The sequence below is a fragment of the Phalangium opilio genome, unplaced genomic scaffold, assembly GCF_054372755.1.
Source record: "Phalangium opilio isolate 3A_F unplaced genomic scaffold, DU_Popi_V2 ptg000009l_1, whole genome shotgun sequence".
NCBI classification, from domain to species: Eukaryota; Metazoa; Arthropoda; class Arachnida; order Opiliones; family Phalangiidae; genus Phalangium; species Phalangium opilio.
The window spans coordinates 7,428,843-7,454,041 of record NW_028324146.1 but is presented as its reverse complement, the minus strand read 5'-3'; the positions used below and the strand labels follow the sequence as shown (position 1 = coordinate 7,454,041).

The 25,199-nt window shown below is 37.8% G+C and overlaps 3 protein-coding genes across 3 annotated transcripts; 1 reads left to right on the top strand and 2 right to left on the bottom strand.

The window, feature by feature from the left end:
- Nucleotides 1–8,111: 8,111 nt before the first annotated feature.
- LOC149713615 (ATP-binding cassette sub-family C member 1-like) lies at nt 8,112–12,594 on the bottom strand. The gene is made up of 10 exons (XM_089844047.1): nt 12,565–12,594; nt 12,286–12,462; nt 12,063–12,176; nt 11,857–11,994; nt 11,657–11,794; nt 10,857–10,915; nt 10,438–10,740; nt 9,375–9,549; nt 9,059–9,313; nt 8,112–8,153 (listed from the first exon to the last, which is right to left on the bottom strand). Exons 1-10 carry the CDS (start codon nt 12,592–12,594, stop codon nt 8,112–8,114), a joined length of 1,431 nt encoding a protein of 476 aa, XP_089700173.1.
- A 1,007-nt stretch (nt 12,595–13,601) lies between these two features.
- On the bottom strand, nt 13,602–17,882 carry LOC149713614 (multidrug resistance protein mrp-7-like). Its single transcript, XM_089844045.1, has 5 exons — nt 17,793–17,882; nt 14,850–15,098; nt 14,621–14,779; nt 14,360–14,508; nt 13,602–13,680 (listed from the first exon to the last, which is right to left on the bottom strand). Exons 1-5 carry the CDS (start codon nt 17,880–17,882, stop codon nt 13,602–13,604), a joined length of 726 nt encoding a protein of 241 aa, XP_089700171.1.
- Nucleotides 17,883–18,046: 164 nt separating this feature from the next.
- Nucleotides 18,047–23,994, top strand: LOC149713613 (uncharacterized). The gene is made up of 4 exons (XM_089844037.1): nt 18,047–18,059; nt 18,350–19,111; nt 19,172–19,651; nt 22,318–23,994. Exons 1-4 carry the CDS (start codon nt 18,047–18,049, stop codon nt 23,322–23,324), a joined length of 2,262 nt encoding a protein of 753 aa, XP_089700163.1. The 3' UTR covers nt 23,325–23,994.
- Nucleotides 23,995–25,199: the final 1,205 nt, after the last annotated feature.

The following is a 25,199-nucleotide window of genomic DNA, read 5'->3' as shown; positions in this document are numbered from 1 at the left end:
TTTTCGTTAACAAAATTTTCGTGGCACACTCCACGTCTCGCGCCACAATTGTCACATAGTGCAAATTTTTTCAAGTCTCGCGATAAATTTATTCAACACGGAGCGTGCCAAGAGAAAATTGTTGATAAAAAGGCGGGGCGCTACGCGATTGGTCGGAGATCCCTATTTAAAATTATCCATGAAATTTCAAACTAATTGTCGTTTAAAAATCGTTCGGTGTTATTTCCTGGATGTTTCACGATGCAGATTGGTCTTATAGAAGAATTAATAAAAAATGACTTTATTTTCCACTTCACCATCCCTTTAATGAACGTCTGATTTGTTTCAAAGTATTGCGCCAAAAGACCAATCATATATATATGCATAAAGTGTCATAACATCTAACAAGCATTATTACGACAAAGATTCGATACTCGATTATGAATTATCGCCAATCTAACCAAGTTTGCCAGATTTTGAATAAAGGCTGATTACTCGTGACCTATTCATCCGAATTGAATTTGGTGAACACTTTTCAAATATGAATCGACCCCAAGGATTCCGAAAATCGCATTTATATCCTCGAGAATCCAATATTTTCAAAGTTGATAATTTTGACATTTCCGGTTTCCGGTATAAGTATGCAAAGGACAACTTTGGAACGGGTAAAATATGAAAGAGAAATGCAAAACTTTTATAACGCACTTTATTCCAGAGCGCTAACTTGAATAGTTTTTGAAATATAGTAAAATATGTGCGAAAAACGCAACGCGCAAAGACTTTTTTAACAGTCTGTACCGGGAAGAAGTGGAAAAGGAGAGGTATTGTTCGGGCTTATTTGACTGATAAGTGTAAATCCTAATTCCCACATCTAGAGGAAAGGAAAAATTGGTTATCGTTTATCACTCGACCACTTGAGGCGTCAGATTTCAAACTACGAATCCTTTGACTGTTGCTCAATCAGTACTATGACTTTTTAAAATTAATACACTCAGTATTGGAGAGAGGGCCCAAATAAATCTGAATAAGCAAACCGTAATCTACGTGACAAAAAGGAATAAAATTAACCCCCTCTCTCTCTCAGTTTCGGATCGCGCTGTTAAATACTATAGTTTACCCCACGTACAATAACTCTCTTTATCTACTCCTCCCTGGCTGTTGAAACCAAGTTTTCTTTCCCTACTGTAGGGAGTGAGGGGAGAATCTAAAACAAAACGATTTCGAGCCTATAAATGAGTTTATTCGAATGCTCGTAAAAACCTCTATAGTGTCTTGGGATTTTTCTGGCTTCTCGTGTCATAATCCACCATCATAGAAACATTTCAAAGTCCTTCGTCCTCTATACAAAATCCCCTACTCTTTGGACAAAAAACCGACAGTCTGGACAAAATCTCCCCTCTCTCTGGAAAAAAACCTAGTCTCTAGATAAAAGCCCTCACTTTCTGGACAAAATTTCCCCACTCTCTAGATAAATCCCAGGCTATAACTCCCATCAAAGAGAAGGTAAAATAGTGGGTAAAACATCAATGTAACCTAAGGCATCAGCGATCCGGTGGTGTAATCGAGAAGGCTTTGAATTGCGGAGAGAAGGATGGTGAGTTCAGATCCCCGAAAGTGCGTTGAATAAATTTGTCGTATTTTTAAGTTTTTCGTTCAGTATCACTATAGTTTCAAGTGGTATGAGTGGGCTGAAATTTTAATGAGTGATAAGCGTAAATAATGCAAAAAAAATTCTATCATCTATTTGTATTGACGTAATTTCAGGTGGGATATTCTATGGATATGTTTCACAATGCTATAGAACTTAAAATTACCCGAAAATTTCAATAAAAATCCATTTATTTTGCTTCTTCCCATCCCTTTAAGAATTCATAATTTTTAAACATTTGTCGCAAACACATTTTTGGGGGAATTTGTCCCGTGGCTTGTGGTTTTTTATCCCAGACATCTCTTTCGTGTGATATTGTCTGGGTCTTGTGGACCATATGAGAGGAGATTATGTCCTATTTTTCGCTCTGAGGATTATGTGCTCCATTCTTATAATTTAATTTCCAAAGAGTGGCGCGTGCAGGTACGGAAGGAAAGAATCTTCCATCTCGTGTTTTTATTTTTGCACATAACATCTAGATGGCGTTTGCAAAAATGTTACTCTTACCCCTCGAGCACCATCGGGTGGTCAACCTGGTGGTGCAGAGCAAAAGGCCTTGTCGTGGCGGAGGGGACCCGAGTTCGGTGTGCCGGTTAGGATGGTTCCTTGGGTTCGCCCTTGTTCGGGCCTTTCCCTGCCCCGTTCCGCGAACGTTTATCTCGGCCCGCCCGGATGTTGCTATGGCTCATCCCCAGCTTTTGGCAACCCTCTGGAGGTCGCGGATACACTTTCAGACCGTATGGGACTGCTGTGCTCGGAGGGAAATCCTCCGTCCCCTCGAGCCTTCTGCTGCCTTAGTCCATCTCTGTCGCCGACCACCTCCTGGCTGGGCTCGCCGCTGACGGTGTCCTGCCTCAGTCACCTGCTCAAGAGGCGTTGCCGGGCCCACTGGCCGCACCCGTGTGCCTTGACGGCGGTTCCGCAGGTACATAAGGGAATATGATGGACGACAATTGTGGGGGGGGCGCTGATAAGGCCCCCCAGCTAGGTGCAGCGCCTAATCAAATGTTCTGGCTTTATACGGAAAATTTGACGAGGGAAAAACCACTCTGTAATAAAGTCTTTCTGAGGGTGTACGATGGGAAGCGTATTACGCGGTATAACGCGGAAATACACTCGGGAAAACTTTTTACAGTTTCTATGGCAATATTAGAACGGATTGTAGGCATATCGCCCGAATTTACGGCATTAAAACCTCCAAAGAGCTATAACCGGGGGAATACGCTAGTGCCTGATCCCTGGAAAGACGTGCGGTGCTCGCGACATGCGGTTTTGCTGACGCTCGCCTAGGCGCCTCGCTATTATGTATTTTCAGCTTGAGAGGTTACTGAGAACCAACGAAGGAGATATCGCCGCTCTAACCCCCCCCCCCCCACCCCCGCTGCTAGGGGAATCATATATTATGTACGTAGGGAACCTAGTATTTTCAGCTTAAGATGATCCTGAGAATAAAGGAAGGGGAGATTGCCGCTCTAAGCAGCGCTCGCTAACATGGGAACATTTACTATGTACGAAGAACCTTGTATTTTCATTGCCGATTGAATAGCGGTGAGCGGCCTCAGTGTGGTTTAGTTAGCAAAGGCTTAAAGCCGATCGAATGATCGGGGATTCGTGCCGGGAACTTATCATGAGAAATTTAAATTAAAGAATAACTTAATATATTTTCCAGTTGATAATTGTTTCACATTTATATTTTAGTTTCATTGATTTAAAAAAAATGGTATTGGCATCGGTTAATTTAAGATATTGGCCAATTGATCATCACCATAAGCATATCATACCACCCGTAAGCGTGAATCCGATGGAATTTAGCCACAGGCATTATCTGGGTAAAATTCGCGACACGGGTCTTCCTGGTGGCACAAAAAGGAAACGTTTTTCAAATGGCGCAAGGGATGCTACCGGAACTTCCGGAAGCTTGGACACAAATACAAGGATTAATATATATCTTATTCTTACCTATTATATGCTCTACCTACATTAATACTTGTAATCATAACAAACATTTCAAACCGTGGATTTCTATGTTCACGTCATCGCTTATGATCGGGAAGGGGGAGGCATGCAAAGTTAATGTTTATTTAAATTTTATTTATTCATCTATTTATTCGGATGGGAGATTACACCGAATTTTTATAACAGTTTAAGTGGCCAATATAAAACTTCTTCCAAAGGCTTAGCGCGAAATTGAGGCATGCGGTAACCTACTCTTTTATCCTATTCTTCCGAAACCATATGTACTGTGTAAACTTATCCCTATCATTTTTATTTTGCACACGACATCTAGATGGCGTTTTCAAAATATTACTCTATACGGAAAATTTGACGAGGGAGAAGCCACTCTGTAATAAAGTCTTTCTGAGGGTGTAAGATGGGAAGCGTATAACGCCATTTCACGCGGAAATACACTCGGGATTACTTTTTACAGTTTTTATTTCAATATTAGAACGGATTAAAGGCATATCGCCCGAATTTACGGCATTAAAACTTCCAAAGAGGTAATACCGGGGGAATACGCCAGTGGCTGATCCCTCGGACGAGGTTGTTCGCTTTTCAACTCTTTCGAGCGATGTTCGGGGCTCGCGAAGTTCGCCTAGGCGCCTCGCTATCACGGCGATTCGATATTATCAGAAGTCCATTAAATTAGCCTAGGAAGTAAACAATTACAATAGCTGGCATAGCGTACGTCTCTGATGGGGAAAGAACTCCTTCTAACTCCATGGATAGGGGGTTAAATTTTTCCCCCTTTCCTAACGCTGTTAGAATTCTCGAACTCCTCTCTTGGAAGTCTTTCTTGACGTGAGCGGGGCGTGACTTCTTCAGCACATGAACGCTGGATCTCTAAAGGGTAGATTGTTTGCTTTATAAAAAATTAAAAAAGGAACGGGCACGGTCGTTAAATATTTTTTTCAATAGGTTTATGAAGAGTCATAAAAAACTGAATGACCTTGACTGTTCCAGAATCCACCTCCCCCAACCCTGTTCATTTTCAGCCAATAGTTTTTTCTCTCTCAATAGGGAAAATTTTGGCGTACGAGTCGCACCTAAACCGGAGATCTGAGAAAAATTATCGCGAGGTGGCGAATGTGTCGCCCTTCTTCAGTATTACTACACAAGAGAGGGGAGTCCTAAACCCCGCTTTTGGTTACTTCCTAGGCTAATTTAATGGACTTCTGATATTATGCACGTAGGTAACCTCGTATTTTAAGCTTAAGATGATACTGAGTGGAGATTGCAGCTGTGAAGAACCGCGCGCTATTAGGGGCAGTGATGGGCACTATCATATCTTTTTTGAATCTGATACTTTATTTGATAGTTGGAAAAAAATCTAGCTATCATTTGACCGATTTTGATAGTGATAGATCAACCTAAATGATAGGCATGAAAAAATTGAGTTTGAAAGTTCCGATTCGTAAGGAATTTTTTTTGATACTTTTCCTGATTCATTAGTTTTTAAGAATATTTAATTTGATTTAAATTTGATAGGTATCGCTACCTATTAAAAATATTTGAAAGCAAAAATTATATTTCTAATATATTTAATAAAATTTTAGTGAATTCCTTCCTTCCCTCTTCCCGGTATACAGCAGCAGTAGGTCGAGGGCAAGGCTGAACTAGAATTGGGTTTCTCCCTTCTACGGAGAGCTTTAACACCTCACCCTCGCATATTTTACAATGAGCTCGTCCAGTTCAGTAGTTTTCTAACTCTCATCACCCCTCGGTCTGGTCCCCTCCCACGGTCCCACCCTCCCGGTGTGAACGAAAGTTTCAAGCGATGGACAATATGCCGAAGGAATGAAAGGCTGTAACTCCTCAGTTATTTTGAAGCTGTCCCTTTTCGCGGTATTTCTCCCTCCGAAGCTGGCCTGCAGATTCATTGGATTGTTTCCGCGAATCGGCTTATTTATTCTAGTGATCAGTGAAAAGAAATTACACATAAAATTAATCGGAAATTTCGCGGTAGTAACTAAGCTCCTTCTGTTATCTATTTCATCACGGGAACTTGTAAAAACCTATCCTTTTAGTCATCGGCTTGGCTTGAACACGTGACTTTTTTTAAGTTGCGTTTGATTCTTTAATGTGTTTAGTATGATATTGAGACGGTGAGAGTTCGCCATTTGACAGGTATAAAAATTGATTGGTGCAAAACTAAAATATTTTTATAGGTATAAAAATTGATAGGTGCAAAATCCAAAATATTTTGATAGGTAAAAAATTGATAGGTGCGAAATCCAAAATATTTCGATAGGAAAAAAATTGATAGGGGCGAAATCCAAAATATTTTGATAGGTAAAAAATTGATAGGGGCGAAAACCAAAATATTTTGATAGGTAAAAAATTGATAGGGGCGAAAACCAAAATATTTTGATAGGTAAAAAATTGATAGGGGCGAAAACCAAAATATTTTGATAGGTAAAAAATTGATAGGGGCGAAAACAAAAATATTTTGATAGGTAAAAAATTGATAGGGGCGAAAGCAAAAATATTTTGATAGGTAAAAAGATATATCGAAATAAATGTGCCCAACACTGATTAGGGGCGCCTCAGCAGCAGCTTTATCGGGAGACGGGAGTCTATAGTAATGTACGCGGGAAGCTAATATTTTCAGTCGGCAGCTCTAAGCCTTTGCTTAACTGAATTTTCTACTTTGATTTAAATATTAATTTTTTAAGCTAAGTATAATTTTTGTGATCTAAGTGAGACCATTTTTGTTCGTAATATATTCTTTTACTAATAGCTCAAGTGTTGTTTATTTACTACTTGAAGTTCCGATATAATTTTATAAACAGATTAGCATCATTAGCCGAGCCGATATTGTATATTAACGGATGTCAATCTCCCTAGATACACCTCTCATTAAATTTTTGGACATTTAAGTATAATTTTTGTGGTCTAAGTGAGACCATTTTTGTTCGTAATATATTATTTTACTAATAGCTCCTTAGAAGATTGCGTTTAGTGAGGAATTTTAGCTTGACCATTGCAAGCAAAACTCTGAGGCCATTGCCCAACGTTCAGTGAGCCGCTTCGTCACATTATCTTATTACAATATCACATATAATGATAAGTTTAAGCACGGATATCCTGTTGAGATTGTTTTAAAGTTCCTAACTCTCGATTTTGAAGTTATATACGGTCTAGTGACACTTGAAGTTCCGATTTAATGTTATAAACAGACTAGGATCGTTAGCCGATATCGTAAATTAATCGATGTCAATATCAAAGCTTAACTGAAACACGGATACCAATTTTTTTAACTCATTAATCTAAAATAAAAATATAATCTTTCATATTTAAAAAAATATTCAGGTAGTATTTATAAAATATTAATTAAAAGACGTAGTAATTGTCTAGATTAGTAAAATCCATTATCGGTAAGTGTACTCATACAAATGGCCATTTGATTAAAGTTCCTTTATAGAAACTAGTTCAAAAGAAACGAAAATTATATTTATATTTCTCCTTTATTATCACAAAACGTTAACCTTTCTATTTTGGAATAGAAAAACTTCGGGAATTATGCAAAGAAGCTGCCAATTTTGGTGTCAGAAAATAATAAAATTCATCATCTTTTGAAACTTAACCTGAGAAATTTAAATTAAAGAATAGCTTGATATCTTTTCCAGTGGGTAATTGTTTGATATTGATATTTTCGTTTCATTGATTTTAAATAAATTGGTATTGACATCGGTTAATTTACGATATTGGCCAATTGATCATGACTAATAGTTTAAATAATTTCAATTAAACGGTTCAAAACCTTCAGGAAAAGCTTAGTTTTATAATGAATAAAATTCTAATTTTAAAGTAATAAATTAATTTATCGTAGGTAATTAATTTACTGCCTTAGTGTTATTTATGCTGAAATAAAATTATGCAATGAAAGAGGAAGTGACGTACATTTGCGTGTTTCGCGGGAGATTCAAATGTCGAATTGGTTTAAAGAAATAAGAGAATAATTTGAGATGGTGAAATGTTTGGCGGGAGATTCAAATGTCGATTTGGATTAAAGAAATAAGAGAATAATTTGAGATGGTGAAATGTTTGGCGGGAGATTCAAATGTCGATTTGGATTTGGGTTAGAGAATAAGGTTTTAAGCTCTCTTTCCTTATGAAACCAAACCTAATGTTTACATTTGGATTTGGGTATTTAATCATTGAAATTTTTAGAGAATAGTGTCCCTGGATACATTTCAAGTGTTCTGCTTATTTCCGCTCTCGCGAATTTCCAGGAGGCTCAAAGTATTTGACTTATTTCCGCCCCTTTTCAACCTTGTCTTGCTGTGATTTATTTCGTCGGTTTTATTTTAAGCAGGGACAGAAGTAAGATAACTTTGAGACACTTATAGGGGTCACTGCCTCACTGGACCAATGTCCTATAAATTGATTGGGTGTGCAAAATGTTCTGGTTGCTGGACCAGCTTGTTTTCTATTTTGAACAAAAATTCAAGATTATTTACGCTTAATAAACTTATAATAACAACTATACTCCGAATACCGCCGCCATCCAGACGAGTCGAGACGACTGTTTAGATTGCCAAGTTAAAAGATAGTAGGGGCCCAGTAGGGGGATACTGGAATTGCTTCGATTCCCCTCGAGGTGGCGTAGGACCTCAAATCTCTCTCTGGCGCTATTGTACAATGGTGATTAACCGTGGTCGTGTTGTGAACTCACGCTTACGGGTGGTATGATATGCTTATGCCATCACTAATAGTTTAAATCATTTCAATTAAACTTTTTCAAAACCCTTAGGAGCGCCTAGTTTTGAAATGAGTAAAATTCTAATTTTAAATTTATAAATTAATTTATCGTAGATAATTATTTTATTGCCATAGTGTAATTCATGCTGAAATAAAATTACGAAATGAAAGAGGAAGTGATGTACATTTGGGATAGGTAAATGTTTGGCGGGAGATTCAAATGCCAATTTGGATTTGGGTTAGAGAAATAAGAGAATACGGTTTTAAGCACCATCTCCATATGGAACCAACCCTATTGATTAGATTTGGATTTGGGGTCCTAATCATATAAATTTTTAGAGAATAGTGTCCCTGGAAACCTTGGAAGTGTTTTGCTTATTTCCGCTCTCACGGATTTAATGGAGGCTGGAAGTATTTGGCTTATTGCCGCCCCTTATCGCCTTTTTCTAACTTTGAGTTATTATGTCGGTTATCTTTCAAGCAGGAACAGAAATTATATTACTTTGAAACACCTATAGCTAGGGAGGGTCACTGCCTCAATGGTCCAATGTCCTATAAATTGATTAGGTGTGCCCGGACCAACCTTGTTTTTCCCCGCCTGCTTTTCTGAATTGGCTTATAATAACTCGCTGTTAACATTTCTTTGAAGTGTTCTGCTAGAGATGGTTGATCATTTATGCATGTGGCCCCGATTACGGTCTAGTGGTGTTTTAGTTGGATAACATTTACCTGCAATTCCTTGTATTTCTTGGTGCTGAGATAGTTCAGTGGAAGAAGAACGAGAATAGGTACGACGCCAGCAAAGGCTGAATATCCCAGTTCTCGATACATGAAGGCGAAACACAGTACTGTTTGTACTGGGACCGACCACAAGAGGCCCAGTTGCGGCGACAGAATTTGGAATCTGTTCGTGTCGACGTACATCGTGTTCAGTATTTCGCCCATGGTCAGGTTTCGCCGATCGCTGCTTGTCAAGCGAAATGTCTGTTTCGACGAATCTCATTAATGAACTGGCGTCCCATTATCACGACAAACATTAACTTACTTTTTTGTACAGAACGTGCATGGTGGCGGATTTGAGTCTCAGTCCTAATTTGGTGTGAAAAATGGCGCTGCCTTCTTGCAACAGAGTTTGTGTAAGACTGGCCACACCGTAAAGGCAAGCGTAAAAGATCCCCTTCCACAAAGGATCATGACTCGTCGAGTAATCAATGATGGAACTGAAAACATAAGTATAAACTGGTTAAATCGTTCCAAAAATTCATTACAGCGCGACCAGCCATTTGCAATCTCAACGTCTGCTTAAATCAGTTTTGAATAATTTTCAGAGGATTGAAAATATTCCGTTTAAGACATCTGACCAGAAGTTTATGACTTCTTATCCTGGGAAGTATTGGACTCTAACCATATCCGGAACCATCTCTGTTAGCCAAGTTCTTATTAGGTCCGATCACCGTGCCACCTACGGCGCTTCTTTCATTTTGAGCTGGCAGGCTGATTTGCGCGCCAGTAGCGGGAAAGTAACGAAACTTTAAGGTGTGTCCTGTGGTTTGAGGTAACGAATCAGAAACGGTCACAAGAACAGCTGTTAATAGAGTTTGCTAGAAATTCCGGTCAAACTAGTGTGGGGTCCTAGGCCCACGGATTGTAATGGATTTTCATAGAGTTCTAGACAGACGGCTTTTCAACGATTGGCGCTGAAGAAGTTTTGAACACGCCCCACAGTTTGAGTGCCACAGCCTCTCGGCGTGGGATTTTTTCAGTAGATTAGATAGTTTTCCTCGTGGGGAGGAAACTTTCGACCCACTTTTACAATGGCCATAGGCAATTTTGACTAGCAGGGATGGATACTATATAAAGCCTTAGTGTCCAATACTTCCCAGGATAAGAAGTCATTAACTTCTGATCTGACCCACAGAAAATGTTTCTGCTCAGTTAGAGCTTCAATATGAGCAAAGAATCAAAGGAACTTCATTTTACGCTTATGGTGTACAGCATGTACAATATTGAATTTTTATTTTATTTTAATGTTATCTTTTGATTTCCCAGAATTTATCACTTATGATATTATGACGTTTATTAATGGTTTAAAAAATGAAACTTTTTACCCAGTCAAAAGGGCAGGACCGATAGACACTACGTCGGACAGAACTTGTAAGACCACTCCAGCAATCATGCAAGGCCCGACTGTCCTCAACAATGGCCAAGCGATTGACTCGCTTTGACATTTCGTTCCGTTTTGTACTTTCGAAAATATTTTCATTTCCATTTCATTGTCGTCACTTTTGGTCTTAGCTTGGGGCTTCCAGTGTTTTTCGAAAATGCGCGAGACTGTCAGCGCCCTCTCCGAGTCATTCAAGTCGTACACATCCGATGGCTGCAGATTATTCTTCCAACCTTTCCATAGGGCACTACAATTCGTTAACAATTGACAAGAAAACTTGAAAGTTAGCATTGAAATAAAATAAGCTGCCCAGAAATAACTTCTTCAAGCAATGGTAATATATAAGAACAGGAACAGAGTTACCTGGTAAGCCATGAATGAACCACGCGTGAACAAAACGATGCATCATCTTCCCTTGATTTCTTAATGTTTTAAAATAATTAAAATTTTGTTAAAGAAATTTAAAAGAAAAATGAAGTTTATGTGTTCCATAAGTATGACACTAAAGCGTTACCTACAGCTAAATGGAGATCGACAAGCAAGAAGGCAAAATCAACTAGAGCTCCTAATGACCAGTGTCGAACTTATCTATATCTATATAAATCAAAATCCTGACTGACTGACTGACAGACTGACTAATAATCAACGCTCAGCCCAAACCACTTGCCCTAGAAGGTTGAAAATTTGCAGGAATGTTTCTTATAAGTAGTAGGCGCGTACTAAGAAAAATCTTTCCAATCCGTCGCCATCTTAATAAATGGCGCCCAGAAATGTAAAACAATCTTCGCTATGCAACAAAGTCCGCGCATTTCAACCAATTTTGCAAATACTTAGTATACTAGTTTCCATTAACCTATAGACGGACTAGATGGTCTTTTGGGTTCAATTTCTTGCCAACTTTTTAAAGGGAGGCCAAAAATTTAAAAACTGTGCTTTATGGAATAATGTCCGCGTGAAAAGTAATAAAAAAATGTCCCGACGGGTTGATGGGCAACGCCGAGTGCCTTCACTCCTAAGGTGCTACAAAAATATTAGTCATCAGTAAAATCTACCGAGCATTCTTTATATCATTTTGATGGCAGTTCTAATTACACGCGAGCAACGCCGCGGGTAACAGCTAGTATTACATAAACGACTTACAACAGAAATGATTGGAATATTACCATTTTGACTTCGATTGCTTTCGCATGTTTTTCGTAGTGCGGAGAGATGTCACTCAGTGTGTGTAATAAGAGAGTAGCTAAAACTATAGGGTAAATTACCGACTCAGTTACCAGGCCGAAATAGTCATCTTTGTCGTTCTGAAATATAACATGTTTTTATCTTTCCATAATACTATTTTTAAATGAAAACCTTCGCTTACTTGTAGATAATATTTGATAATGGTGGATCTCAGTGTGATAGTTTGCGTTAATGTTAATAGAAACCAAAATATTGTCAGGATTCCGGACAACACCGTGCCACCTCTTAGGCCGTATATTATGAGGAATAACGCCAAGATCTGCAACACGCGAGCTTAATTAATTCCATCAAAACTTTAGATATGGATTTTTTTTTAAATTTTCTTACATAGGTTCCAAATTGAAACACGACCGCCAAATTGCCAACGACTTCAAAATCGCTGTAGTACATTTGTTTTCCAAATTTTAAGACGCTAATTGCGGCCAGTAACAAAACCAAGAGCTGAAAACACAAAACAAAAGCTACGTTTTATGAACTTTTCTGACAAGACCGCGGTCATCCTGTGCATTTTGTGCCGTACATCGATGATCCTTGCTCAATAAGGACTTACGCTTTTCGTAATGGAAAGATGAGAACAATGGATGCCTCGCCGCTCCGACTTGGCGATCAAGGCAACTTCCAATGGTAGGAACAACCATAGTATGGCGCACGGCACCCAGACCAAGATGGTCTTTTGAAAACACGGAGTAAAATCCGGGTCATCCGTGTTCCATGTCAAATTGGCGTCCTTTCAAATACAATTACACTCTCCTAAACTCTCGCAAAACTCGTAATATTCGTACTTTAATTCAAAACTATGAATTTAGTAAATAAACATCACGTAACATACCCAAAATGGTGAATTACAAAAGTCATCCATTATGAAGGAACCCATTTAAAGGTGAATAAATCTAACTTTCAGCAATTTTTTTTACAGACTAGTCTAACTAATACTTTCAACGTTTCACAGTAAACCGTTCTGGTGATGTTTCAAACCCCTACACTAAAAGACCTTGATCGAGACTCGCTCGCAAAACGCAACTATACTATACTATTATATCGAATTCGTCTACATTAGACCTGAATATCAAAATACCAGACGTCAGGCGATAAAATTTATCTTTTGTGAACTGTAAATTTTGTATTTATAATAATCTTTCCACCACTGATTACAGACCATATTTCTAGAGCTATATCTATCCTTGTAAAAGATTGTGTAATCCTTAAGAATTCACTCAAATTTGACGTCACACACGATAGGTTTAAATCTCAAATTGCAAAGAAGAAAATCATGCCAAGGCTGTAACGAATGCGTAGCTCTTCTAAAACCAAATCTGAGGGAAGATAATCAGTCATAGATGTAACAATTAAGCTTATCGGAGGTGACTTATTTTTAACCCATACTTTGGGGGCCCCATTTTTGCGTTAGTCCGTCGGAACCTACTGCGGGCAAAGGCTAATTTACGCCTGTCCAGATAGCCTTTGTTAAATGATTTTTTGCGTTTGTATGATTTTTTGTAAAATAATGTTGAATAAGAAATCAATGTAACCTCTAAACTAAATTAATTTAAATGTATTTCTATTGAAACTTTACTTTAAAGTGTAACTGCATTACAATTTTATATTCCCTTACCTATAAAGATATTTTTTTTTACCTCTTTCAATACCAAGCAAAACGCCCCTCGGTACTTTCCCATCTTCTTGGAGGGTCCCATGGCTCATCGGTTAGTAGTGGAAAGTTTCTAAAAACACTTCGTGAAGCCTCTCTTCAGTCCTTTTCATGACCATATAAGGTAAATTTTGGAGGCACAAGAAGCTACTGACCAATGAGAAATGGGCCTCCCTTTTTTGAAAATATCTTGGAACTCTAGGAGAGAAATCCTCGTTTTAAAAGACGAGTAGTTGCAAACTTTCGCTAGATCTGTAAACTTCGGGAAACCTCTCTCTCTCCTCCCTCCTAAGGGACCTATCACGGGATGGGCGAATTTATAGAACCTTTTTTGTAACTCGTTGAAACTTTAATTACCTTAATAAACTTTTTATATTAATAAACTTAATATTTTTGTTTTTATTTAAACTCGAGTCCATGAACATTTCACAGTAAATTATACGCCCAATCGAACCACCGAAGTAGGTTTAGTTTCTCGAGAAATAGCAAGAATAATTTTTACCATAAAATATGTGGGATTAAGATATTTAGTACCAACTTTCAGGAATTTTATTATTATATGGTTAACTGAGTAACTGCTTATTAATTGTAATAAGTTTAGCTTTCACTAGAAGTAAATCAACGGAAGTTTGGAATAATTTTTATGCGGTCAAGGCTTTATAACGTTAAGAGAGTATAAATCAAAAATGAAATTATTTTATAGGGTTAAAGCTTCATAAATTGAGTATAAAGTAAATCAGACCATCTTTCCTAAGGCTAGAACGGTTTCACAATGTAAAAGCAAGTATGAAACAAATCAAAAATTAGATTAAGTTTTTATTAATTATTAAAAATAAATCAAATAGTTTAGTTGTTAAATTATTTTATTTGATATTAGAGAAGTGAGTACAAAGTGAATGTCTTTAATTCAAAGGTAAAGGGAAAAACGTTACATAATTTGACTCATAAATCCTATTTAAATGTTAGATGAACTGACTTGTCGTAGTCCAAAATTGTGTTTATTCTGTGCGCAATGGTGATGATGGTAGAGTCGGAAAATTCTTCCCTGACGGTCTCTTGAATGAGATCATCGGTGTGCATGTCGACCGAAGCCGTCGCTTCGTCCAAGATGAGGATCTTGGTGTTCTACAACAAGGAACGAGCCAAACAGACCAACTGACGCTGCACGACGCTCAGATTCTGGCTTCCTTCGGCCACGGGATGATTCAGTCCCTGTTCGAGTGACGCCACGAAGGACTTCAGGTGCGAGTGTTCCAAGGTGGCCTTGTTGCCCGTAGGGATCCAGGTTGAATCTCAGCGTGCCCGAAAAGAGGACGGGCTCTTGGGGGATTATGGTCAGACACGATCTCAAATCGGACAAGCCTAATCCCTTCACCTCCACTCCGTCTATCACGATCTGACCACGTACCCCTTCTATGACGCGTCAGTGACGACTTTCCAGCGCATATCTGCCCGACTACGCTCACCTTTTCTCCGGCTTCATTCCTGACATCTATATCTCTCAAGAGCAAATCCAATCCCTCTCGGTATTTGGTGCTGTAGCCATGAAATACGATTTCTCCTCGTTGAGGCCAGTCAGATGGAGGTTGAGATTCTGGTTTCTTTGACTCGGACTCGGACTCCAAACGACAGTATTCATCAACTCTTTCTATAGAGACCATATTCAATTCCAATCCCGTAGTGGCAGCGGTAAAGACTTTCAGAGTTTGCAGAAGCTGTGATTTCAATATATTAAATTGGTACTTTATTTGTAGAAAATAAATTATGTTAAACGTGACTGAAAAGACTGTATATTTTGTTTTATTTAGAGTAAACACCACAGAAAGGGAGGCCGAGTTTCGTGACCTCAGGCTACGTCCGTTGTTACCTCTTGGTGCGAAATAAATAACCTAGGATTCCGGTCTACCTCCTTTGTGTTTGCTTCCTAACGTTTAATTAATAGAATGTCTATAGTGCATACACGTGCTTTCATGGATACTGCAAATACGTGCTAATGGGAACTAAAATAGCGTCGAATTGCTACCTTTGGCAGTACAAATCTCGTGGCATAAGCACGCTTTGGGTTTCAGCATGAAGGTTTGGTTTTAGAAGAAGTTATGAATTTTGCCTTTATATCTATTGACATGTGCAAAAATATCATAAAATTTCGTACTCGTGATAGAGGATTTTTTAGCATTGTTTACCCGTCCTTATGAGGTTATTGAGCTGTTCCTGATTTCCCCCGAGACCACTTTTATCATGCTTCAAACCCGCGTCTTTGTGTGAGGAGGCAGATAGAGTTCCAGAAACAATTCGCTATGCTATTTCACTATAAACTAAGTTAGTACTACGCTACCAGGTTGTAGTGGCAAAGTAATTTGATGGACGGCTGTATCGAAGCGGAATTTTTGGAAAGCAGTATATATATATTGATATATTTTGTTTATAGACCCGTTTGTAGGGTTGGCGCGGAGGGATGGGGAATGTGGGCCCGGTAGCAAGAATGTGAGTTTCATTTTCATGAGAAAAGGACACTATGTATAAAGGCTAGGTTGCTGTTATTAATTTATAGTTGTAGTTCTTCTCCTGATCCTGCCATGTGAAATGAAGTCGTTAACGGTTTAATCAGTTTTACGTGGTTCAACAGGACAGGAAAAGTGTGTTTGTTGCGCCGTAAGTATTTTTTAGATTATTTCTCTGATTAATTAATTTGCAATTTTAATTGGATTGAAATATCGGGCGTCTTTTAGACGGTAATTATTTGTTTGTTCTAAAATCTTGGGGATGTTTGAGGATTTGGATAATGAGTGAAGGATAATTGATCAAATTCCGAGAAATGTTACGGGTATTGTAGTTTAAAGGTTATAAGGTTGGTTACTGAACTTTTAGGACATGGATCAATTGGAAAGTTGTTGAAATTAGCGTCTGTAGGTATGTTATCTACATCTTATCATGTACATCTACGATGTGGGTATTAGTTTGGCCTGCCCCGATGTTGGCGCCGTCGTGAAGAGTACCGCCTTTTGGCAGTATGAAATTTTTCGTTCGTCATTGAAGGGAGGGTGAATGGGAGAGGATTTTGGTGAGGTGATATTTTCGTTCGTGTATCTTAAAAGGATGGGGATTATAATAGTAAGTTTAAGCAGTGCATTTAATTGTACTAGTAAGGTTAAGCATTGTGAATTGTGTTTTACTTTTGCTCGATATACTTCATTATCAGCGTCAGATTTAAACTCGAGAAATCCCATCCTATTCCACCACCCTAAAATGACAGATTAACTTTAGACAAAGGTTTGGTGTTAAGAAACATCGATTTTCTCGAAAACCATAAATCTCGAACGATAAAAGAAACAAGGACCAACGTAGAACAGTTCGACAATGGACTGGATGCGTACACACTTCATTGAATAGGTTTAGGAAGACGAGGAACTAAACTGAATAAGAATACCAAGGACGTTTGCAAGTCTATACAACCGCCAGAAACATTGCCTTCATAAATACAACGTGGCCACGTGGGGATATTTTGGCGCGAAATCGTCTTATCCCATAAGAGATTTTCAATATAACCAAATTTACCGTTCTAACAGCCGATTTAAAGGGAATCGTTTGCCAATATGTTGAATTGGAATTAGTTGTTTATTTCTATAATAAACTATCTCGTTATACGACGTATCTTTGGCTTATTCCACGCCACTCTATTCTTATTTATCCTTTATTTCATCTTTTATGACATCGTATTTCCGCTCCATACTTAACCATCCTTGTTTCTGTGCAACGGGGTAGCATTAACGATCCATTGTCTACTTTTAAATTTTAAATAAAAAGTATTAATACTATATTTATTGCAATATTATTATAAGAAACATAACAATATTAAGTGTAACAGTCAAGTTTGTGTTTGTTTGCTATTCTTGAGTCATAATACTTTTTAAAATCTCAGAGACAATTCTTTTATTTTGCCTTAGTAACAAGAAATTCATTGTTGAAACTCTTTTTAATTGGATTATGTCGTTGCTATCTCACTATGATAAAACCCGTCTGTTATAGTCTTATCTTATTTTAACCTTTTAAGGTAAGTTTCACCGCGTAACTAATCTCGCCTGATGTTATTCCACAATGAAGTGAAATTTTACAAGCTGATAAGGACTTTGAAAGATTAAATTAGTTCAGTCGTGTCCATAGCCTTAATAATAACGGAAATAAACGCTAAATTCAGAATGTTTAGTTTAATTGCTTATAATTAATTGAAATAGATATAGATCGTTCAGTAAGAACATTGTAATTGTAGTTAAAAGTTATTTTTATGTGAGCTGTTCATTCGCTAATCTGAAAGCGTAATTTTCAAGATTCCGGATATTGTTCGTGAAAAGGCTTAGGAAGATGAAAAGGTAGGTTTTAATTTAAATATTTGAAGCATTGTTAAAACTAACGACGTCATGTTTATACCTAGTTCTTAACCAATAGAAATTGTACTCCGTTAATGTCGGATGAAGAATTTGGATAGAATTACGCCACGTCATGTGAGTGATCTCATTACTATTTTAAATAAGTACATGTTTTTTCACTTTTAGTTTAGTTTTCAATGAATTTACATGTTTTTTTCTTCTTTTTTGTTGTGTGAAATTATAGCATAAGCTTGCCGTGTTTGTTTTTTGAGTCTCTGGGAAAATTAAGATATTCTACAATGGCAGGGCGAGGTAGGATAATTTATAATACGCTCTGAATGTATTTTCATAGTCCTTTAAGGGTCATAGTGCGAAAACTGTTGCTTACAATGGTGAGGGTAGGAATATCTCTCCACTTTCATTTAAGCAGAAGGGGATAATAGAAGGATGACACTCTGTATCCTCTTATTATTCCACACCCCGAGTCCGAAGAAGACAATCGTATTTTCAGGGAATTCTTCCGTGTTGCTATGACCATCTAACTTAAATGACCATGGTTCTATTTTAAATATTTTGAATATTGAATCTGGTTTCCATAACAGGGACAGTTTCAAACGCGGAAAATGAAATTGATAATTTAGCTCTTGAAAATGTCTCAGACAAATTAGCTGTCGAGGATTGCTTAGAATTCAGCAACGGAAAACTTCTCAACGACCTCAAAACTAAAACACCAAAAGAAACAAGGGCTAAAGAAAAACAGGTACCATTTTCGAAAGAAGATCAAGTGGAGTTAATTGTTAAATATATGCAAAAACATTTCAATATCCTGAATTCAAAATTCCCGGAAACGTTTCAAGGTTTGAATGAATACGTCTCAACATCAATTGTCAATTTATCCAACTCTATAAAAGATAACGAAAGACAGTTCATGGGAGTCCCATTACAATGCAGATTATTGGCGTCATATATGCTTCGTAACATTTCAAATGAACAATTCGCAATGATAGACAACGTATCGTTAGTGGATTTATACGAAAATTATATTGAAAGCAAAGTTGGAATTTACGACAACGAAAAATGTTCCCCGACGGACGGTAACGTAGCTGCGAACCATGTTCAAAAAAGTATGAAATCACAAATACTTAAGAAATACAGACAATACGCTCTTCAACTTTTGCTGTCTGAAAACGTATATGAAGAATTGAATTTCCCCGAACTTGAGGACGAAGAAGGTCTACTTGAGGATTCACTTTTAAAGGCAGGAGTTTATACCGGAAATCTGACGTTTAAGCATCGAACCTTTGCTGAATATTTCGTTGTGGATTACCTTTTGCACCTAGCTAAAATTATGGAAAAAAACGCAGGTGCCTGGAATAAATTGTTAATTTTGGCTCGAGAAATAATGTTAAAAGCGGAATTTATAGTGATTCGAACCTTCCTCGATTGTCTCATTCGAAACGGCAGAAATTCCGAGGGAACTGAGAAGATTTTACGAAGTTCAGTAGAATTTTTAGGTGAGAATTATCCCAAGAATCCAGCAGCTTGCCACAATGCCTCGAAAGAAACCGTTCTACACGTACTAATCCACGAAGGTCAACTTGATACACTATGCAACTTGATCGACATTTTATCCAAAGATAACCAACGTTTGTTAAAGTCTTTAGTTCAGTATCGGGAAAGACAAAACGAAAACGTTGAACGGTGGTATTCTGATGGCTCCGCTGGATTATTTTCGCCTTTGTACTTGGCTTGCCGGTTTGGTTATACTGAAATAGTCGAGAAGCTATTGGAAGCCGGAAGTGACGTCAATCCACTAGAGTGTGACAGATTTAGTCCATTGTATGTAGCATGTAAATTTAGTCTTATGCAGAATGGTGCTGATGTTGAAACAAGGCCTTATATAGGTAAGTTAAAATGTTTCTATTTGTTTCTGCATTCATTAAAATGCATAGTTTTTTCATCGGTAATTTATTTCTTGCCAAAATCAATAATACAGAAATTATCTCTTATATAGTTGGTTTTAAGACTAAACTATTTTATCTAGTGATTGTTTATACTAAATTTTATGTCGTTATATTTAAAGACACCAATATTTATATTAGGGATACCAAAAACAGCCTAATTTAACCGAAAACCGTTTTTCAAATCCGGACCACCACCTTTTCGGTTTTTTGATTCTTTGGTTTAAATCGAAACGGTTTTTTTTTGAGTTCACTATTCACGTTTCAGTCACTTGAATTTTATGCCCAGCAATCTGTAGTGACGCAGTGAGTCAGCGACGTCAGTTTAATTGCATGATTTCTGAAGGATAAAAAAAGCTGCAGTGTTTCGTTTCTCCCCACACTGCTAAGTGCTTCTGTTTTTGGTCAATTTTTTTTTATTTTTGGATCGGTTAAACGGGCCTTTTTTAAAAAACCAGTTAACCGAAAACTGGGTTTGGGGCAAGTTGATATTCCTAATTTAGATGCGACACGAGTAATCTTTATGGTTCCACGCTTACTAGAGTACTCAGTATTCGCTCACTTCTAACTTTTCTTACTTAGTGTAGACGAGGACAGAAATATTTTCAGTGTCACTTGTTATTTTTCGTGAAAACACAACTTCACTTCATATTCATAATTTATGGTTTCATATTTGCTTTAATCTCTCTCATGAAGTATTATTAACCGTTTAAAACGCAACGATTCCCCAACTAACTGTAAACTTGGGCAGGAGTTCATAATAAGTATGAAACCTGGAATACATAGATTTAGTACTTGGAATCTTTAAGAGGCCATAGACCCCACTTAAATATCTGATTGACTGTGAGGGGAAGCGCCAAAAACTTTTAAACCACCTGCTCCTCCTTCCTCGCGTCTCATTGGTTATGCGAATGTGTGGGACAGATCGAGATCATGATCTTTTAAGCTGTCGTCTGCATCAGTTTCGGCTCCGAAAGGGTCGGAAAGTGCGAGAACTTGGAACAGTTTGACGTTAACGACGTTTTTGAGGCGGAAATTTCTCTAACTGTAACTAAAGTCGACGATTTAGAAGTTAGTGTAGCTCGAAATTCAGTATTGAAAACGAATGCTATAATAATTTCGAGAAAAGATGACGTTGCCTCCCCTTAAACCATAAGCCTTTGTATAGGGATACTGATGTTTTGTTTTTGTATAACTTTGGTGAAGAGTGGAAGGAATTCAATTTTTACTCCACCCTGTGAGAATAGTAATATCGAGTTTTTAACGGAAAGCAAGTCTCGCCTTTTTTTTAGAAACGTAATCCTTGGTCTACTTGTTCAGACGACGTATCATGTTTTCATTCGGGTTCACCGCGCATAGGTCGCGGGAGTCGCGGCGCAGGTCGCAAAATACGTCAAATAAATTATGCATGACGTCAACGGTGAAGATTTCTACACCTCCTCCCCTTTCAGTTAGACACCCAGGCCCATAAAATGGCCTCTTAAGGATTCCAAGTAGTAAATCTATGTATTCCTGATGAAACACCGCCTAAGTCCCAAAGAAATAGTTACCCCAATTTGTAGCGCCCACGCGCATTAACTTTCTCACTTCCGGTTTAGCACTATTTTGATCTTGTGATTTTGGGAGCGAAAATGGCTCGCGTCTGCGTCTGTCGGCGTGGTGGAAATTAAGCCTTGGCTAAGAAGTTGGCTTTTCGATGGTTTCTAGTTTTATACAAAACATTTAAACGATCGTCATTAATGTTTTGTTGTGATATATGTGAGCATGGCCAACTTAGATTACCGGTGGTAGAATGTCTGCCTGGAAAACTGGGTTGGTAGCGCACCTAAAGGCGAACGTAGGGGCTATTTTGCTCGTCCTTTTTTAACATGGGGCTCGGGTAAAGCTGGCAGGCCTTCTAACGCCGAAAGAAGGTTATCTAAAAGGCTGCTTTCAGTAACAGGCATCGATGACTAAATGATAACATCGATGTTTTACTGAACGCTTTTTCGTGGCTTTGGGCATGACGTCACGATGCTCATCGTATGCTCATTAGAAAAACCAGTTGTGAGAGGTTTTTTTGATGAGCATCGAATTCATGACGTAAATTTCGTCATTTTGCGCCGTGACAAAAAAAATGGAGGGAGCTACATCCCAGTCTCCCGCAATCTTAAATAATGAAGAATTGACAAATATTATCGTTATGGATAATAATACTAAAAATCTATATATTATTTCGGTTAATAAACGTTTTATGACAGATTTTTAAGAGGTAGGCGTTTCGACTTAGTTGATAAATTGAAGTATTATATCTTTGTAAATAGTTCGGTTTCATTATTTTAGCCTCTGCCATAACGTTATCATAATATTGTCGCCATTTTGAAAAGCATCGATTACGGAAAATTGTGACGTTCAACAACTGCAACGTCATCATGACATCAAAAGAACACCGATTTCATATTCCCAAACATCGATGTTTTTCCCTGATGAGTGTTACTGAACGCAGCCATAGTTGGCCATGGTGTTAATGAGAATTCCGCGGTTAAATTAAATAACAAGGGGGTTATCATGAACCCCTGACCTAGGCTATACTTTGCTGCGTGATTAGTAATGCATGCTCTTTTAACTAGACATGACTCGAAAACACCCTGCCGCTTCAAACAACCACGTCAAAATTGCGGAACTTTTAATAAATGCCGGTGCTGACGTGAACTGTGGAGACTCTTTTAGAAAAGATGCCCCGTTACACCTTGTTTCATCCCTGGGTCAAATTGACGTCGTGAAATTGTTATTAGAACGCGGCGCTAATTGGGATTTAAAGAATATCAAAGGTGATACGCCATTGCACGAAGCCGCTGATGGGGGCTCCGTTGATGTCGTGAAATTCTTATTAGAACGCGGCGCTAATTACGACTTAAAGAATTACAGAGGTGAAACGCCAATGCACAGTGCCGCTTTTAGGGGCCACGTTAATGTCGTGAAATTGTTACTGGAACTCGGCGCTAATTACGATTTAAAGAATGCGGACCGTGAAACGCCAATGCACCGTGCCGCTTTTGGGGGCCATGTTGATGTCGTGAAATTATTACTGGAACACGGCGCTAATTACGATTTAAAGAACATCACGGATACAACGCCAATGCACCATGCCGCTTATTGGGCCATCGTTGATATCGTGAAGTTGTTACTAGAACGCGGAGCTAATTGCGATTTAAAGAATTACAGAGGTGAAACGCCAATTAACATTGCCGCTGAAAGGGGCCACGTTGATGTCGTGAAATTATTACTAGAACGCGGCGCTAATTACGATTTAAAGAGTGACATTGGTGAAACGCCAATGCACAGTGCCGCTTATTTGGGCCACGTTGATGTCGTGCAATTGTTACTAAGTCGCGGAGCTAATTACGATTTAAAGAGTGACAAGGGTGAAACGCCAATGCACCGTGCCGCTTATTTGGGCTTCGTTGATGTCGTGAAATTGTTACTAGAAAGCGGCGCTTGTCCTCAGTTAAAAAATAATAAAGGAGAAATGCCATTAGACATAGCTCTTCGACGTAAACATAACGTTGTAGTGGAATTTCTTAGTAGTTTTATTGATGATTTAAAAAATAGAACTAGTGCCGAATTAACACACTAAGGGGTCCCTGCTGACTCTAGTCAGGAGGAGCAATATGGCTCTAATTAATACTTCAACGTAACTTTAGTTATTTTCAAAATTTCAAATAAAAATATAAATGGGGCAATGCGTGTATAATAATTTTGGTATTTCGAACTGAAATCGGGTACTCTTAAATTTGCTTATCGGATATCGGGGCGGTACCCGAATTCTGTTATCGGGTACCAGGGTAATAAAACTTAGCGGAAAAATGCTTGTCGAGTACTAAAATTTAGATGTAATACCTATCGGATAAAATTATTATAATTGTCGTCGGTCAAGTAGAGAAAATTATAGGAGATCATAAACTTATCATCGACCATTAAGTTCCTATGTCTGAATGGGATCTAAAAGGGGGCTATAGTCTGTCCCGTTGCTGTCTATAATCCGTTAAACCCCAACTTGGTATTAAATTATACGAGACACTACCGCCGTGAAAGCCTTCCCTTTAGTATACTCTTAAGCCCGGTTTTCACGTGAGCGAGATTCGAACCGATTAACTTCGTCGAGAGATCGAGTTTCAATACTGCAATGTTCCTTCAAGATTTTAGCGAGACGTTGTTAAAGCAAAAGTTCAGATAACATAACTGATTATACCTTTGTTGTAAATTATATTAAATTACGTTGTAGGCAAATAGACCTAAAGCTTATCTTTTTTATATCCATGATAATGTTACCAGTAACTCTTTTTTAACTCGAACCGATTTTATATATTTAATTCTTATAAAACTGTATCTTGTACTCACTCTTTAAGTTGACTTGAATAAACACTGTTTATTTTTAAACCGTCTTATTAGTTTTAACAATAACCTTAAAAGAACGGCTTCCTGTTTCTAAAAATAAAAGGATTTAAATGTTAAAATTAAAGTAAAATGAATTTTCTCTTATTACAATATGATAATTAGCATTAGTCCAAAAAATATCAAGAAATACTCCGCCAGGCGCCATTGGTTTAGTGGCGACTGATAGCCCTTGCCCCTACGGGATTCGTTTAATTCTCACTGGCTGAGAGAAATTAAGGGGTAAGATTTTCGATGTAGCAGACGCTACTACAGCAATGGCGGATGGGTAAGTAGTCCTTGATAGTTTTTAAGCTCTCTTAGATAAGACTTCATACTGATCGACTGTAATGTATAAGGAAGGTTTTTTAATTGGATATAACTTTTTCTGTATCGTACTGACTGTTTTGAAAAAAAAATCCACTGACCTACTGTTCGGGCCCTCAATATGTGGTTAAAATTTCAATGAGATCCATTGAATAGTTCATTTTATAAAAAATAAAGTTGCTAAGGGTGGTTTTCATTTCTATAAAAATAATCAGTCATTTTGAGAAAAAATCTAAATATTTCCATAGAAATAACATGGGTGGTTATTTTAGAAATAACCATTTTGTGGAAGCCGTTATGCAATAACTGTAGTACGTTCAATTGACTTAAAAATGGTTCTAAACGAAAGCCTCATATTTGGATTTTCCGCTTTCCAAGTTTCATTTATTAAATTTAAGTTTAAGTATGTTTCAAAACCATTCCAATCTGCAATATATTAGCATGGATGAGAGTCAGTTTATGATGTTAGCACGTTTAAACCTATTTGGTCCAATTTTCGTGGTGGTAGAAAAACAAAAGGCACCTAAGCTTGTGTTACCTAACAAGTTAAGTTGGAAAAGAACCCCACACATAAATATAAAAATACCAACTGCCATAGAGACAGTAACAATAAAGGTGATTTAACAAGATTACCGACGACCGGTAATTAAGCTAGATTACCAACGACCGGTAATTAAGCTAGATTACCGGCGACCTGTAATAAGCTAGATTACCGATGGACGTGCAAGAATTTAAGGGATACAAGCTTGAT